At 36.1% G+C, this 18,965-nt stretch overlaps 1 protein-coding gene across 1 annotated transcript; it reads left to right on the top strand.

Moving 5' to 3' along the window:
- The first annotated feature begins 1,494 nt into the window (after nucleotides 1-1,494).
- LOC111906242 (uncharacterized) lies at nucleotides 1,495-2,304 on the top strand. Its single transcript, XM_023901965.3, has one exon. It carries the CDS (start codon nucleotides 1,678-1,680, stop codon nucleotides 1,999-2,001), a length of 324 nt encoding a protein of 107 aa, XP_023757733.1. The 5' UTR covers nucleotides 1,495-1,677; the 3' UTR covers nucleotides 2,002-2,304.
- The last annotated feature ends 16,661 nt before the right edge of the window (nucleotides 2,305-18,965 follow it).

The raw sequence follows: 18,965 nt of genomic DNA, 5'->3' as shown, positions 1-18,965 counted from the left end.
CTCAAAACAAACGCAACCTTCACTATCCTAGCATGAGCCTCATCAACAACATTATGACAACCCTATTGGCTAGCAATAGTTCTAGTACGCCTTGGGCATTCCCGCTACTCGACGACCAACTTAGAACACTCGTGGTTAAGTCTCTAGGCGACAAAAGAGCACATGCAATCTCTAGTGATAGTGGTGCACGCATCACTATCACTGTTAAGCTAATCACAAGACAAATTTACGATCCACCAATCAACGTCACTACCCCGATTTGGGTTTGACAGCCCTATCTCCCAGAGCAGGATATATGTCAAATGCATCACTATAAAAGATCGCATGTCTTTTATGGTAAAAGGGTTTCATCATCTACTCTTTCAATGCTCATATATTCACCTCCACCAAAGACTAACTTGACTGTCAGAACGTTCTTTCAGGACTTCCTTCCGAAACACTACTGATGATCCCTTTTTTATTGTGATTCAGGTCTCTACCTCATCACGGCGTTCCACTAACGGAGCTGACCCAAAGATCAACTTCACATCAGTGGCTATCCTACATTGTCGGCCGGTGTCGTTACCCTACACATATCTTGGTCTTCCCATCTGAAAGAACATATCTTTAATAAAAAAATTTGAAGCTGGCGATCGACAGGTTCCAATCTAGACTTACACTCACTAAAGAGGTGCTTGGGAGCCTTCTAATTTATTTCTTTTCTTTGTTTAAAGCTCCTCTTTAAGTCATTGATGAATTGGAACGTGCTTGAAAAACCTTTCTTTGGGTGGAAACTCTTCAAACAAATATATGTTGGGTGTCAGTAGGAAAAAGTGATGGCACCAAAAATCTAACGAGGGTCTCGGTGTGGGTAGTTTGAGTGCCTCGAATGTCTTTCCAACTTTGCTAAATGGTGTTAGAAATATAAGAATGACCCGTCAAAACTTTGGGCAGGAATAATAGGGGCTATTCATAATAGCATCCACCAAAGACCCAATGGCCTAACAGTAAGGAGTGATTCTCTCATAAGAGAGGTCATAGGTTCAAGTCTCGTGGAAACATAGGTGGATATTAGGTGTAGGTTAGTTAGTTTGTCGTTTCAAAAAAAAATTCATAATAGCATCCGGACTTGAAAATTCATCACGGTCAAATTAGAGATTTCTGGTGTTTTCCAAAATTGGGTCGGATCCATCGAATATTAGGTTTGGTGTGAATTGATTTCCTTTAATCATACATCAATAGTTTCTCTTCCCAATTTGAACAGAAGATCCTGTAACTTTACTTTCCAATTGATCCACTGTAATTGCTCACTGTAGCCCTAGTCATTTAAAAATCTTCGGTGCGTTTAAAAAAAAATCAAATTTGTCTAGTTGCTGGGTCCGTCCTGGGTGCTTATGACAGCAGTATGACGTCATCTAAATTCGTAGGATCGTCGTCACTTGCTGTTCATGGAGACCAGAAAAGCGGAAAGTCTATTTATTTAGAATATTTTAAGGTCCACACCAAAGCCTTTTATAACAAAGATAGTTGTTAGACATAGAGATGTGTGATTTGTATGTGTGAGAGTCGTAATTGCAAAGAAACTATGGGGATCGGAGAATATATAAACCAATAATACACCCATGTGATATGTGTGAGGAGCTCGTTTATATTAAGAGGGAGGTTTTGGTGAGAATATAATAGAATTATTGTTAGGGCATGGAGAGAGATCAGAAGAAGCGGAGCAGGGCGGTGGATGGCGGTAGCGGAGGAGGTGGACATCGGAAGAAAGAAAAGGAAGCCAAGGGGAAGATTGTAGAGATCGATTCGGTGGTGGTGCCTCCTCCGACGGAAGATGAGGTGGATGAATTTTTTGCTATTCTGCGACGGATGCGAGAGGCGGTGAAGTACTTCGAGAAAGGTAACGGTGGGAATAAATTATCGGATCCATCACGAGAACCTGATGATGGTTTAGCTTCTGTGAACAAAGGAACCAACGTGGCACTCTTGGATCTGAATACTGTTCCTGACGAGAGAGAATAGCATCTTCTACGGTGGCGCGTGGGGTTTGTCTTTGTTAACTGCGCTCGTGGCGCGTCTTAGTTTAAGCCTTGCTGCCTGGCATCGTTGGCTATCTTGCGCTCATGTAACTCACCTGGTCGGGTCATCCGGCTGGGTTTTGACCCAGAATGTTAAAAAATATGAAATATTTTGTTTTCTTTGTTAATTTTTCTACACATGGCTGATGTATGTGTAATTTGATTAAAAAAAAGGTACCCATCAACGGGCCCGGAAGGTAAATTATTTTGCTTTGGAAGATGATAATTGAACGATGATTATAGCTGAGTCTTTATGTATGTATTTTTATATTTTAAATGGTAGAACGAGAAAGCAAGGAAAAGATGATCGAAAATAAGGAAACAGATCGCATATTGCTTTATGGCGAACAAGATATCTTTTAATGGTTGAAAATAATGAATGATTACGATTTTTAATTATTGTACTTGATTTTGTTTTTTAAAAAATATAATTTTACAATTAAAATAAAAATATCTTACTTTTAGCGGAACTTAAACATTCTTCAAAGCTGTGTTAATTATTTTCATAAATTTACAACTAATAATTAACAATTTCTTTACCTTCTAATTACATTTAATCGATCGTTCAACTTTTTGTTTAGGTTCTCGATATAATATTGGGGTAGATTTCAACTACTAAACTGATATTAAATTATACATAGTCTATTGAGACATTCAAAACTACATAGTTTGTTGTTCATTCAGGTCTATTTGTATTTAGGGAATAGGACTAATTAATGTAATTAATTTTTCAATTTGTTAATGTGTAGGTAATTATTATTTTTTTGTACACAAACATTTTGGAACTGTTAACATATGACCATTACGACCTGCTGTAGCATGTTATATCCGGCTATAGTAGGTCATAATGGTTACATGTGAACACTTTCAACAAGTTCGTTACCTAGATGTGTACAAAAAAAAATAGCCCCTCCTATTTTGGTCCCTAATCGAATGGTCCCTGTGGTTTGGGGGAATTTGTACTTTTGGTCCCTAACTTATTTTTTTTAATTCGGATGGTCCCTACTATTTATTTTTGTTGCGTTTGGTCTCTGTCTTACCTAAAAAGACTATTGTGCCCTTATAAATTTAATTTTTTTTAATTAATTTTCTTATTTATGTATTTTTTATATGCTTAAAAAACTAATAGACCCCACATATCTGTTTCTCCTCACCATCCCATCTTTCATCATCATCAACTTTTATTTGTTTTCCATCTTTAATGACATCGACGTCTTCACCATTTATTCTTTTTCGGTCCTTCAACTCCAACGAACTAACACCACAACCCACTAAAGTGAAAAGACAGTGTGTTATGGTGTTTGTTCGCCAAAGTTGAAGGACCAAAAAAAAGAATGGTGAAGACTTCCATATCACTAAAGATGGAAATAAAAAAGAAGTTGCAGATGCTGAGATATGGGATGGTGACCGGTGCGACCAAGATTAAATTTCTCAAATGTGGTTTCAGGTTTACGGTGAGGAGATACAGATATGTGGGGCCTATTAATTTTTTAAACATATAAAAACAAATACATAAATAAGAAAATTAACTAAAAAAATAAATTAATAAGGCCACAATAATCTTTTTAGGTAAGACAAAGACTAAGCGCGTAACAAAAATAAACAATAGGGACCATCCAAGTTAAAAAAATAAGTTAGGGACCAAACACACAAATTCTCCCAAACCATAGGGACCATTCGTGTAATTTACTCTTACTTTTGGTTTTGTTCATATTTGGGTAACTATTTTTTTGTACATATCTAGGTAACGAACTTGTTGAAAGTGTTCACATATAACCATTATGACATGCTGTAGTTGGATGTAACCTGCTACAGCAGGTCATAATGGTCATATGTGAACAGTTTCAAAAAGTTTGTTACTTAAATGTGTATAAAAAAATATAGTTACCTATATGTGAACAACCCGAAAAGTTAATTACCTTCATAAGTCATATTCCCTTATATTTATCTATGGCATTGCCTTTATTATCCCATCTTATACGACAAGTCTAAAATGCATTTTAATAGTGTATTAGAACACATAATAAAAAATTACCCACCTATAGAATACAATTAATAGTGTAATGAGAACACATAATAAAAAAATACTCACCTATATAATACAATTAATAGTGTAATGAAAACACATAATAAAAAATGTTATCTATATATTACAATTAAAATAAAAATAACTTAAAATATTGACAAAATTGCAAAAATAATTCATATGGTTTTCAAAATTATATTATTTTGGTCGAAAAATAGTTTGAATATGTATTGCTAGTCCAATTTTAGACACTTTTTGTGATTTTGGTCCCCACGTTTGTATTTTATTGTTGATTCGGTCCACATCCAACCTACAAGGATTATTTTGCCCTTTAAATCTTATTTTTGTTTTTATTTTATTTTATTTTAGTGTTTTATCTCTATTTAAAAAAAAATAAAAAAGAAATCAAGTGCCACTATACTCTATGTACCACATTCTGGTTCCTTTATCTTTTCTCTACCACATTCTAGTTCCTTTATCTTTTATCAATTTCAAAAGAGAACACAAACCTTTTCCATGTTTCTTTCTCATTTGATCTTCAAACTAGATTTCAGTTTTTCTATCGACATTGATTAGGTTTTTACGTTCTGGGTTCTTCGATTGCACGGTGTGTGTGTGTGTGTTTATCATTGACAAGGCTATGTATATTAGCAATGAGTTCCATCAAACATTAATTGGGATTAAACTTTAAAATCAAACAATGGCTTTCACATGAAACGAAAGTGACCATAATGTTTTCGACATATGTGAAAATCAATTTCAAATGTGTCCTAACCAGATGCACAATTACTTGTTGAATTCTTGTAGAGAGATGGAAACTAAACTTCAATCTTTCTTTGGTGATTTTGATTTTGGAAGATGATTCAGGGGCTCTGAACTAGACTTTGATCAATTTTAGGAAAATTGATTATAAGACCATTGAGGTGGATCTGAAGCCATTTGATATTGGTCATTCGATCTAAACTATTTGCTTCAATCAATCACATGTGGTCTTAAATGACGGTCGAGTCCGATGGATGAGACGAACCCCCCTATGGAGGAAGAGAAGAATGATCAGATGCATGCCCTAATGTTCAAAAACGAGTTTAGACGAACTTGGAAGGAGCTTTGATGGTGGATGATGTTGGTAATGGCTTTAAGGAAGGGGATTTTAGAAAAGTAGGAGAGAGAGTGGGTAAGATTTTTGTTATTACCTCCTTGGAAGGAGCTCCGATAATGGATGATGTTGAGGAAGATAAGGTTGATGAGAGGGATCTTCCTGTGGAGGAAGAGAAGCATGATCAAACGTAAGCCCTAATTTTCAAAAACGAGTTCAGGCGGACTTGGAAGGAGCTCTGATGACGGATCCCCCTGTGGCTTTAAGGACAGGTGATTTTGGAGAAGAGAGAGAGAGAGAGAGAGAGAGAGAGAGAGAGAGAGAGAAGAAAGAAAGAGAGAAAGAAAGAGAAAGAGAAAGAGAAAAGGGGTAAGATTGATGTTACGCCTCCTTGGAAGGAGCTCCGATGGTGGATGATGTTGGATTAGGTGTCTAAGTCCATAACTATAATTGGTATGTAATTGACCCGATAGTAGCATGGTCCTTTTGGGTTGCCTTCACCATAGCAACTTGACTGGATGAATAATGGAGAAAGAGGTTAATTGTGATTTATTAATATATTATAAGAATAATATATCAATTGAGAAATCATATTATTTAATTAGTATTGATCAGAAATTAATTTGGAATTAATTTGGTGATCAAAAGAGACTGATTAAATTGCGGGGACTGATATTGTAATTATAAGATAATTGAAAAGTACGGCTTGTGGATCCCTAAGGAAGTGATGGACAAATTCTATGAGGAAGTCCACATTGATTTCGTCTATTAGGGGCTTCTGGAAGGATCTATTGGATTGCTTAATCCCTAAGCAGAGAATTAGGGTTTCAGTCAAATACCGAATTGCTCAACTATATAAGGAACCCCTAGGACTCCCAAAATCGACCACTGGCTTTCCAAGAGAATACCCTAGTCAATTTTAGGTGCCTCCAACCTCTCTCATATTCTTCCAACTTTCTAATTAGTGTTTGTGATCCATTTGAGGTGCAACATTTGAGGCACTAAGCTCTTGAAGGTCGAGATTTATAAGCTACAAGTAAAAGGTATTCTTTGAACTTTGTTTTGTGTTACTAATTCCGAAAATTGTATGCTAGTTAGGGTTCATGCTTTGGATAACTTGATTTGCATGTATAACTTGAGAAAAACATAGATCCGAAGCATTAGGGTTGCATGTACACCATAGGAATGTTGTAGTGCTCAAAACTCATCATTGGTATCAGAGCTTTGGCTGTTTTTCTATTGTATTTGATGCCATGTTTGATTAGTCAAAGCTGAAAGAAATCGATTTGAGGCACTCCCCTCTGTGTTGGGCTGAAGTTGGTGACACACAATTAGCTAAAAGGCAAGTCCCTGACAGCACTCTCACCGGTCCGGAAATCATTCGAGAGATGACAGAAAAGATAGTACAAATTTGCGAGCGATTGAAAGCCTCGCGAGACCGACAGAAAAGCTACGCTGACAAGAGACGGAAACCTTTGGAATTTCATGTTGGTGACCTTGTTCTATTGAAGGTCTCACTCTGGAAGGGCTTGATACGCTTCGGAAAGCATGGTAAGCTAAATCCAAGGTACATTGGGCCTTTTGAGATTCTCGCTAGAATCGGCCCAGTACCTTACAACTTCGTCTACCTCAAGAACTCAGAAAAGTAAACCCTACCTTCCATGTATCGAACCTAAAGAAGTGTCTGTCCGATTAGACACTTGTTATACCTATCGACGAGATCGAACTAAACGAGAACTTTCACTTCATGGAAGAGCCCGTAGAAGTTATGGATAGGGAAGTCAAGCAAACGAAACATAGCCGTATTCCTATAGTGAAGGTTCGCTGGAATGCAAAGTGGGGACCTGAATTCACTTGCGAGTGAGAGGATCAAATGAATCTTAAGTATCCTCATATTTTCCCTTAGTCTATGTGTATTTCATAAGTCTTAATTTCGGGACGAAATTCCCTTTAACAGGGGGATGATGTGACAACCTGAAATTTCCTATCTTGAAAACTCAATCAAATCAATCAAACGTCAGGCTTGTTTATGTTACCTTTTACTGTGTTTAGGGTTTTTCTATGAGTTTCTAATCCTTGTACACTAAATGTTTGGGTGTTATGAAGTAATAGCTTGAGATCAGTGGACTGCACCCGAGCCAGGAACCCCCTTCAAGAGTGTTCACGGCCGCAAACAAGGTTCACGGCCGTGAACCCATCCTTGGCCGTGAACTCCATTCTATATATAAGGGTTTGGCTCATTTTCTCATCACTTCTTCATCTTCCAGCCATGAACATCAAGTTTCTCTCAACGATCATCAACCAAAAGCTCTCCTTTCTCTTCTAAAATCGTAAGTAACTCCTCCCTTCCTTGTTGTTTATGAGAAGTTCCTTGCCTTCCATCTTGATTCATCATCTTTTCATCAAAGATCTTCAAGAAGTTCTGGTCGTGAACCCTTCATAGGGTCATGAACCTTCATCAGGGCCATGAACCCTTCAAGTTTGGGCCGTGAACACTCAAGTGTTCAAGGGCCGTGATCAACTCAAGGACCGTGAACCCTTCACTCTTTGCCGTGATCATCTTTCAGCCTCCCATTTTCGCTTCTAACACTTCATTGTAAATGTTCCCTACTTCCTAAGGTTGTTTCCTTTACACATTAGTTGTTATAAACACTAAGTGTATGCCTATATATGTTAATATATGCTAATTAGGATCCATTTGTGCTTGGGACTTCACTAGTAGAAGCAAACATCCTATACCGACCTTTCATTTGAGTCACTCACTGCAAGTGAGTTCATACCCCTACAATTACACTTTTAAATGCTTTTAAATTATTTTAGGGGGGAGAATACAAGTAGAACACAATACAATTGTGTTAACCATTTACATGTGAAAACAACAAACAAGAGGATTTCTTATACTCAAAAACTTGTTAAAACTCTTTTAAACTATTTTAAACTTCTTTTATATCAAATTATATTCATCTATCTATTTACATATAAGTATGCTTTAATCGACTTAGGACTATTGCTAGATACCTTGACTCCTGTTCCTTCTTTGGTTGTGGGCTTAGGGTAGGATCACTAGTCTGATTGTCGGCTAAATCATAGTTATACTTATTAAATACATATATAAATATTAAAACCATTTTTAAGGAACATACTTAACTTAGTTGCTTACGGTGAGTAATTGAGTCTTTTCTACAAATCAGTAACAATTCAAACAAACATACTAGTAAACTATAATAGGTATAGTTTAGAGGATCACTACTTACTATTTCTAGAACAGTGAAACATACATGAGTCAGTTCATACATACTATTGTTATACATTACATATCTACTATAACAAGAACTAAAAGGAACATACATACTATAAAAAGAACAAGATAACTAAAATGTGAGATACTACTTCATGGCAGAGCAATATTCTTGCTATGTCACGTTTTATGACCAGAGTCTCCTGGAGGGATGTAACGACCAAAAAATTTCAACCAAATTTAAAACATTTTCTTTCATTCAAAAACCATTAAGTTCATACATTTCGTTTTCAAAACAGTTTAAACATCAGAGCATCCCCAGAACCATATCACATAAATCATAAAACATGAGGAGCGGTACGATCACGCCTTTGCCTTGCCATGATCTCCTGAAGTACCTGAAACATAACACTACAACTATAAGCCCAAAAGCTTAGTGAGTTACCCCCAAAATACCAACCACACATAACATACTCATATCATATCACAAAAGAACAACCGTTTACATCGGGTTTGTTGTGTGACTGCTCCGCCCGCACCGAGCCTTTAGTCCACCTGGTCCACCCTCCGAGTCTAGCCATGTACATCGAGTCTATAGTGTGATTGGTCCGCCCGCACTGGGCCTTCAATACACCTGGTCCACTCTCTGAGTCTACAGTATGACTGGTCCGCCCGCACCGGGCCTTCAGTCGGCCTGGTCCATTCTCCGAGCCTCGGCACGTCTGGTCCGCCCTCTTGGGGCCTTCAGCCTATCCGGACCGCTGGTTGGGCCTTCGGAACATCCGGTCCGCCTTGGGTGTGTTGGTCTACAGCACTAAGCAGGACCCGCCTCAACCCAACCCCCATCAAACAACCATGAGCACATAAAACAATCAATCACAAAACAAATTTCTAACCAGACAAGCAATATAACAAATCACATAGCATATCAACATCCTAACCAGGATTCCGACCTAACCGGTCACTAGCATAACATTACCCTATATCCCGGGTATCGACCTTAATCAGGTCACTAACATAACACCATCCTAAATACCAGGATGTAGATCTAGCAAAACAATAACATAACCAACAATACCCGAATTTCCATCCGATAAAGGGCTGGACTTGGTGTCGTAGACCCTGTCAATATAGTGAGGATAACTCACCTTGCAACTGCCGAAATCCTACAAATCTCCGACCGCTGACTCACCGGGACTCCCAACTATCACATAATAATCACTAAGTTAGAGTCCAATCATGACTTTCTAGACCAAGGGCCCACAACACTCATTAAGTCCATCATCCTCTTATTAGACCAACTCTCAAAATCAAATCCTCATGCAAAGCCCAATATTGGCCCAATTTACTAAATTGGGCCCACCTAACCAAATGGGCCTAGATCCAAGGTCCATAATAATTATTGAGTCCAAAATACTCCATCCATAATGTTCAGCCACGACCCAAGCCCCACTAGCCCACTAACAGCCTAATCACATAAGGCCCAAAATTAAAAACCCAACAGAGGGCGTATGTTGGGCGTACCCCGTCTCAGGTTGACTGGAAAACGGGATGTTGACCCTGTACGCTGGGCGTACAGCTTCCTACACGGGGCGTACGCGATTTCGACAAAAATCCTCATAAGTGCTTAATGGCTTAAGCTCTTAAGCCCAAACCTCAGATCCATCGACCAAATATGCCTAGGACTCATAAAGTCTCGAACTTTATCACTTTGGACGACCAGAAAGTTATTAATCCAAGGTCTTAATCCATTAAGACCTTTCTACTACTTGCATGGGACCTCATAAGCCATTGGGACCTCATTTTTATCACTCAACACCCCATCAAGAGTCTAAAAGGACAGATCATTATGCCCAAAACACAACATACATCATCTTGGGACTTTTGGGACAAGAAATGGTTCCAAAATGCTAGAATGTCTAGATCTATGATATACAAGCATAAAGTTCCAAGCTTTTTACCTTCTGGAGCTTCAAAGACACAAACCAACTTCAGATCTACAAGCCAATCTTCTTCTCCAACTTCTTGGTGCAATGCCTTCACTTCCAAGAGCTCAAAATACCCACCGACTCACACTCTCACACAAGATCTAGGGTTTGGGACGTTTCTGAAGGATGGAGGCTGAGAGTGATGATAGAAAAAGAACCTTAAGGATGCTTATATAGCTCTCAAATCGGGACATTAGGGTTTTCATCTTTTACGAGTACGCCCAGCGTACACAAGATTACGCCCAGCGTACTAGGGCGCGCCCTGGTACGCCCATGGTACCCTTATGTACGCACGGCGTACTCCTCCTGGTCACAATTTTACAAATTAGCCCTTAGGCTCTTCAAGACTTTACCTCATCCATTCCCATGGACAACAAATGACAAACTTGGGATGTTATAGAAACCTTCTCGAATGAAACCCATTGCCCACAAAAGACTAAAACACCCTTACTCTTGATCTCGGAAATTCATAAATAAGTACTTTTAGAACAGGGCGTTACAAGGGAGAGCGTGAGTTTGTGTATAGATCTATACGGGATTGACCATCCTACACCTTGCTGCTAGCTACTGTGGGACCTGCAGGTCTACATGTGACAAATGTCATACCATTTTACACATCTTCGTGTTTTATACTAGTCAATCAAGCATGCTTATAACCTAATCACATTTCTACCTTAAATAACAATTTGGTTTTAAGGTAGTTAGTGCTTCAATAGTTATTTTATACAACACTACTGTACATCTTCATTTCCATTACATTCATACAGTGAAATTCTAACAATGAGAAATGCAAACTATTTTCTAGTAAAGATAGTCATAAACTTGGAAAAACATACCTTTTCAAGAGAGAAAAAACATACAAAACAGTCGGGTCTTGGTAGAAGACTACTTGTCATTTTAGTAGAAAATATAGGATTTTCTAGGAAGTATACAAACATTTACATCAAAAAACTTACAAACATTTTCATAAAACAGATGCAAACTTTTGACACTAAAATATTTATGAACCATAAAACAGATGCAAACTTTTGACACTAAAATACTTATGAACTCACCAGCTTAAATGTTGATATACTCTTTCAAAATAACTTGTATCCTCAGGTCACCAGTAGACAGGTACATATGCACAAGTTTTGAGAAGACGGAGCAGGATCAAGACTCGTCTTTCATTTTGATATATATATTTTTGGTGTCTTACAAATATACACAGAACACACATGTATAAACTATATTATTAATGCAATGGATGTTGTTGCTTGTTTTACTATTGTGCATTGTTATGATACTGTACATGACGCCCTCCACCCCTGAATGTTTCCACCGTTCTGGTTTGGGGTGTGACAGTAAAGAACATTCTTAAGTATATACGAAGTACGAAGGAATGGGTCCTTGTACTTGGTGGAAGTAAAGACTTGAGAGTGACAGTGTATAGTGATGCTAGTTTTCAGACCGACAGAGATAACTTCCGCTCTCAGTTGGGCTGGGTATTTACCCTGAATGGAGGAGCAGTGACGTGGAAAAGTTCTAAGAAGGAGACCGTAGTTGATTCAACGTGCGAATAAGAGTACATAGCAACGAGCAAAACATTGAAGGATGCGATATGGTTGAAGAACTTAATCAGAGACCTTGGAGTTGTACTAGCCATAAAGGAGCCTATGGATATTTTTTGCGATAACGAAGAAGCGGTTTCCTTGACCAAGGAATCGAGGGATCATGGGAGATCCAGGCCATCGACAGAAAATACCACTTCATCAGACATTGGGTAGAAGAGGGACTTCTCGTAATGAAGAAGGCATCGTCAGAAGAAAATCCTGCGGATCCCCTCAAAAAGGGTCTAAGTAGGATCAAGCACGTTCAACATGCGAGGAGCATTGGTATGCAAGACTATATTAGTTTTAGTGATTACGTAGTTATTTAGAAACTTGTAATAGATAAAATGTAATTGACATTTGATGATTGAATAAAGGAGTTTTATTTATGAGTAAAGTTACTATCTTGTGTCAATTGTTTACTATTGTTTCACTTTTGCATGTTTTGACTTCCAGAATAATAGGATTATTCGAATCATCCATAATCGATCATACTTTGGAAGTAGGATATGAGGTTAGACTGTCATGAATTGGTTTGTAAATTGTCTAAGCGTTTAGACATAGAAAAAGTATGTTGCAACGTTCATGAGTGCTCTTGAAATAAGATTTGAGTATTGGATTAAACTCACGCTCATATGAATCACTTCATGGAGTTTATCACGAGTGATTGTGAGACGATAATATTGTATAGTCTTTAAACCAAGATATATGAAATGTTGTTTACAAGTTGGTTGTGCATTGATAGTGCGTAAACACATCAGTAACTTGATGTTATAAAACGTATTGTTGTATGATTTAATACGTAAATAGCACAAGCATATAAGCCAAAGTTTATCTGTTCATTTTATCCTAAGAGGATTAAAAGCGATATCTTGGGCCCCTCGATGATTTTGTGTTGACTTATGTGTCAGACCCAGTCAGGACTAAATTGATGTGTTCAATTAAGTTTTATGTCAAACAAATCAGAAATCGGGAAACAAACTGCTGGACAATGAGTATGACTTTATTCCATGTCTTTGTCCACACGATATCTTGAGAACGGAGAATTACATGATCCGTTATTTAAAGGACGCGTTATTAACCAGGTCAGAGTTTGACAACGGCTTTTGAGAGCTACGATTGCTAATCAAATTTTGGAGTCATATTTGCATTTATAGTTATTAGATTTATCCAAGTGGGAGACTGTTGGATTAGGTGTCTAAGTCGATAACTATAATTGATATGTACTTGACCCGATAGTAACATGGTCCTTTTGGGTTGCCGTCACCATAGCAACTTGATTGGATGAATAATAGAGAAAGAGGTTAATTGTGATTTATTAATATATTATAAGAATAGTATATTAATTGAGAAATCATATTCTTTAATTAGTATTGATCAGAAATTAATTTGGAATTAATTTGGTGACCAAAAGAGACTGATTAAATTGCGGGGATTGATATTGTAATTATAAGATAATTACAAAGTTGGGCTTGTGGATCCCTAAGGAAGGGATGGACGAATTCTATGAGGAAGTCCACATAGATTTCGTCCATGAGGGGCTTCTGGAAGGATCTATTGGATTGCTTAAGCCCAAAGCAGAGAATTAGGTTTTTAGTCAAATACCTAATTGCTCAGCTATATAAGGAACCCCTAGGACTCCCAAAATCGGCCACTGGCTTTCCAAGAGAATACCCTAGCCGATTTTAGGAGCCTCCAACCTCTCTCATATTCTTCCAACTTGCTAATTGGTGTTTGTGATCAATTTGAGGTGTAACATTTGAGGCACTAAGCTCTTGAAGGTCAAGATCTACAAGCTACAAGCAAAAGGTATTCTTCTAACTTTGTTTTGTGTTACCAATTCCGAAAATTGTATGCTAGTTAGGGTTCATGCTTTGGATAACTTGATTTGCATGTATAACTTGAGAAAAACATAGATCCGAAGCATCAGGGTTGAATGTACACCATAGGAATGTTGTAGTGCTCAAAATCCATCAGATGAGACATACCCCCCTATGGAGGAAGAGAAGCATGATCAGACGCAAGCCTTAATTTCAAAAGCGATATCAGACGGACTTGGAAGGAGCTCTGATGGTGTATGTTAGATGCATTTTATGTACCTATTTTGCACCTTTACTCCACACCATTGCATTGCATTTAGGCTTGACTCCATGCATTTTACATGTTTCTCGAGATATTCGATGATATTATTTCACTCACACACTTTTGTGATATTTCAGGGACTCTTGGAGGTGGAATCTCATTTAGAGAGGTGATTAGAAGATGTGGACAAGATTCATGACTTTTGGAGCATTGAGGAGGAAGATATGGAAGATTTGAGGATTGCATCCACCCACGGACTTCCACGGCCGTGTAAATTATAGCCATGAGTTTACACTGGTCGTGTAACCAAGCACATTTCAGCAACGCACTTTGAAGGCCCAACCAATTTGAGCAGTATACTTATTGCATTTACATGGGTCTTGTAAACGTGGACGTGGGTTTAAAGGCAGTTTCTCATCTTTCCTAAAAGGAGGCTACCGATTTCATTTTTTGGTTTGTCGATTTTGGGAGCATTTTGGGCGATTTTATGGAAACTTTTGGAGTTGATTAACACTTGGAAACATTTGATTATATTTTGTAAGCACTTTAATTTCATTTTCTAGATTTGTGATCATGTTCTAGTCATGTGTGGCTAGAACCCTAGTTTCTCTAACTTTATGTTTTGACTATTTGGTTGTGATTTCAATCATATGACTTGATGTTTGCTTTCAATTTCTATCTAGTGAATTTGATGTTGTTTCAATCGAATGTTTGATTCTAAATTTATTTCTTATTATCCATTTAAATTTGAGTTAGGTCATTAAAGTTATCTAATTGAAAAATCTGTAATTGTTTTGTGAATTAGATTAAGTAACAAGCACTAAACAAATTTTCATTGAACGAGTTTAGTGTAAATCTTATTCACACACTCTTATGCCCCTGGGCCTGTGAGAGGTATTGGGTGTTGTTGGGAACATTCACATCAAACTTAATGCAACATTTCAATCTAATACTAAGAGCTTATTTAGGTTAGGTTAGTGAGGTTAGGGTTAATCAAACAAAACTTTTAAGTTTTCGTTTGCACCATGTAACTAATAGCTAATAATGCAATTGGTAATGCACAATGTATAAGTATGTGAATGCATAAAGTACAACTTTAATTCCCAAACTTTGTATAATTTGTCACTTACAATCCCTTTATTTTGTAAAATAATATTTTTAATCCCTTTACTTTGTAAAATATCACTTTCACCCCCTCCACCTTCAACTTTGTAAAATGTAAACTCTTAATGCATAATGTAATGCGTAAAGTGCAACTTTAATCCATCAACTTGTTATAATCTATCTCTTTTAACCTCTCTATTTCGTAAAATGATATTCCTCATCCCTATACTTTTTAAAATATCATTTTCACCCTCTTCATTTTTAACTTTGTAAGATGTCACTTTTACCCCTTCTGTTTTTAGACTTCCGCGCTTATAGTTTTACTCCTTTACTTTGAAAAGTGATTTTTCCACCCCTATTTTTTTTAAATGTTACTTTGAACCCAGAAGTTTGTACTTTGTAAAATTTCACTATTTTAATCAATTTTCACTCTAAATACTTAACAAAAACACGTAAAAACTAGTGGTAAAACACATGCTTATTTACTAGTTTCTATTAAAAACCCATATTTTTCATTGTATTACCAAATCGAGTTAGCACCACAATTAAAAGGAAAAAAAAATTCCATTTCAATAATAGCTATAATGTTGTCATAAAGTGGATCTATGTCAACTAAAGAAGAAAACAAAAGGACAACACTAAAGTTATAGTTATGATGACGCTTTATCACAATTTTCTACTTTGGTATTCATTTTTGCTATGACATTTAAGGTTACCTTTATGAACTTTCCATCTACGAGAAGATATTGTTGAATTCAGAATATATTCATTTGTATCTACATCATTCATTGAATGAATTTTTTTAGCATATAACACTATATTTTGACATTTTGACAGCGTAGATACTCGTTATTCGAAAAGCATCAAATTTTATGAAACCATTCTTTTATACTATAATTTTTTTATCATAACTTTATTCTCCAATATAGTCACACTTCATCATTGTTTAAATTCCAAATTAGGTTATACATTAATCAAAATTCTCGATAATCAATTCTTGATCAAGTCATACAATATCAATAAGATCACTTGAGATTCCCATAAAAAATCCCACCAATAATCAAATATTCATAATTTTTGATCGAGTTCGCCACTTGTAGCCCGATAAGGCTTTATAACACAGCCTAGGTAAGATGCAAGGAGAAAGAGGTTGAAAAAAAAAATTGAGTTACTAGGTGATGCGATGCAAGAAGGAGAAAAAGGTTGAAAAAAAGAAATTCCAGTTACCAGGTGATGCGCTGAGAAGAATCATATATGTAGGAATGAAAAATCTGAGGCAAACCAGTTGTTGATGATTATTGGTGGCAGATGCAAGTGGTGACGGTGAACTCTTTTCTTCGTTTTGAGTCAGTGTTTGGAGGGTGCCTGATTTTTAGTGTTTCTCTGGTTGATTCGTCGAAGAAGGTAAAACCGAGAAAGGAAGTATGATTTGGGGAGTGTGCTTGCATGTTTTCATATTCATGGATGAAGGATTTAATATGGGTTCCCCCTAACTGATATTGTGATGATTGGTGGCGGTATGAAATTAGGTTTGCTATAAAAAGGCTCGATGATAAGAAGGGTAACTATAATCTACCATAAATATAGGGATATAGTTAATATAATAATTAGTTTGATTAACTAAAATTACTATAATACACATATGAACTCATTGATCCATAATGAGTTATACATTTACATAATAGTTGTTAATTACAAATGATACATATATGAATGTTGTTAATTACAAATGATACATATATGAATTGATTGGTCTATAATGAATTATACATTTACACAATAGTTGTTAATTATATAAAATACACATAAATTGATTGGTCCATAATGAGTTGGTCCATAAAATTACTAAAATTGCTATAATACACGTGTAAATTGATTGGTCCATAATGAGTTATAAATTCACACAATAGTTGTTAATTACAAATGAGCATATCTCTCTCTCTCTCTCTCTCTCTCTCTCGGAACGTGTTTGATACAAAGCTATTGAGATTGTTTAAGAGCTTCTAGTGTTTGACAAAACACTATGTTTTAAACAAAAATTTTCGTTTGATACAACAAGCTTTTAGTATTTAGTTTAAACAAAACGCTCAAAATCTGAAAACTATCTCACAGTGTTTACCAAAACGCTTTAAGTTTGGTGACTTCTTTTAAAATATAGAAAAGAGACAAATTTTGCTAATCATCATTTTCTAACAAGAATTAAGAAAAAACACTTATTCTTTTGTAGGTTTTATTTCCGAAACTGTCTAATGGACTGATAAAATTCTAAATGATTTGAGGAAATTCTAAATGGGCCGACACAATGGTCCCCGTATTTAAGGAGAATTTTTATTTCTCATTTTTCATCCAACGTTTTTCGCAATATATACTAAAAAATGCTATGATGAATACGCATGAAGACAACAATAATAAAGGAATATGATAAGTTTTTGATTTTGTTAAGTTTATGTTCTAATCTTCATTTTTTTTAGTTTGTGGCATCTCCACTTGCAAAAATGGGATTTTTGGATGATATGGTTTAAGGTAGATGTTACCTACTAAAATCCTATTTTATTTTTATAGATGACACCTGTAAAAATCTTATTTTTGCAAATCACAACTTGTATCTTTGTAGGTGACAGCAGCATAAATACCAAATACATCTGCAATTATTTTTTTTATTATTTTTTTTTTGCAGATAAATTTTAGTAATTTTGCAAATGATCCCTCCGAAAATACCATATCAATCATTAACAATGAAAAATGTTTTTTCACAGCTGGATCGGATATTTTCACAGGCGCAACATGCAAAAATCCCCAAAAATCCATTTTTTTCATAGGTGGATAACATTCTAGCTACTTAAACCTTTTTTGGTTAATGTAACATGTGAGCATAGATTTTAGTGGCCATATTAGTGTTAAAGCAAAGTAAAGCCCCGTTTGATAGTTATTAACTGAGAAAGTGCTGACTGGGAAAGGTATGTTTGGATAAGAAATCCTGACTGAGTAAGAAACTTTGTTGTTTGATTGTACATCTAACTGAATGTGTTTACTGATGAAAAATAACAATTTTACCCTTCTGCTCTATACATTGTTTTTCAGCCATTCAAACAATTCATTCATTGACTAGATTCACATTCATTAATCAATTTAAGCAAGTGATGGATGAAATTGAAGAATCACGAACATGGGAAACGTGAATAGATGAAATCAGGTGCTCCACATTTGAATACAAGGTCAAAAGTCAAAACTAAACTTTTTATGGTAGGAGCATGCATTTTATAAAGAAGGTATGAAGATGAGGAAAAACTAACAATCTGCAATAAGAAATTACAATTAACATGAAAGTTTTTTCATCACATTAAACAATAAAAATGCCAAAACATTATATAGTGTATGTGCTGTTTAAGTGAGGAAATAAGTAGTACATACAGTTGTGCATGTAGCCTTATCATAAAATTTTTGAAGAGTCCAATGACATATGAATGTAGACCTGCCTGCCACCAGATGCATAAATTAACAATTGTTGTTAAATCTAATTTCATAATATGATTTCATAATCAATTTCGTAACTTATTTATGAAGGGTCCAGTTAGTGGTTTGGACTAGGCATTATATTGTAATAGTTCTTTTGGGTATGTAATTGATTTTAATAGGGTATTTGTGAGTTTACGGCTGTAAGCCTGTTTACGGCGTAAACCCAGTATCCGGCCCAATCCACTATATATAGGGGTTTTGTAGGTCTTTTATGGTTGTTGATGCCATAGAGTTCTTGGTTGCCATACACAAGTTGTGCCAGACGTTTT

Source organism: Lactuca sativa, chromosome 2 (assembly GCF_002870075.4).
Source record: "Lactuca sativa cultivar Salinas chromosome 2, Lsat_Salinas_v11, whole genome shotgun sequence".
Lineage (NCBI taxonomy): Eukaryota > Viridiplantae > Streptophyta > Magnoliopsida > Asterales > Asteraceae > Lactuca > Lactuca sativa.
This window is presented reverse-complemented; position numbering and strand designations above follow the sequence as displayed.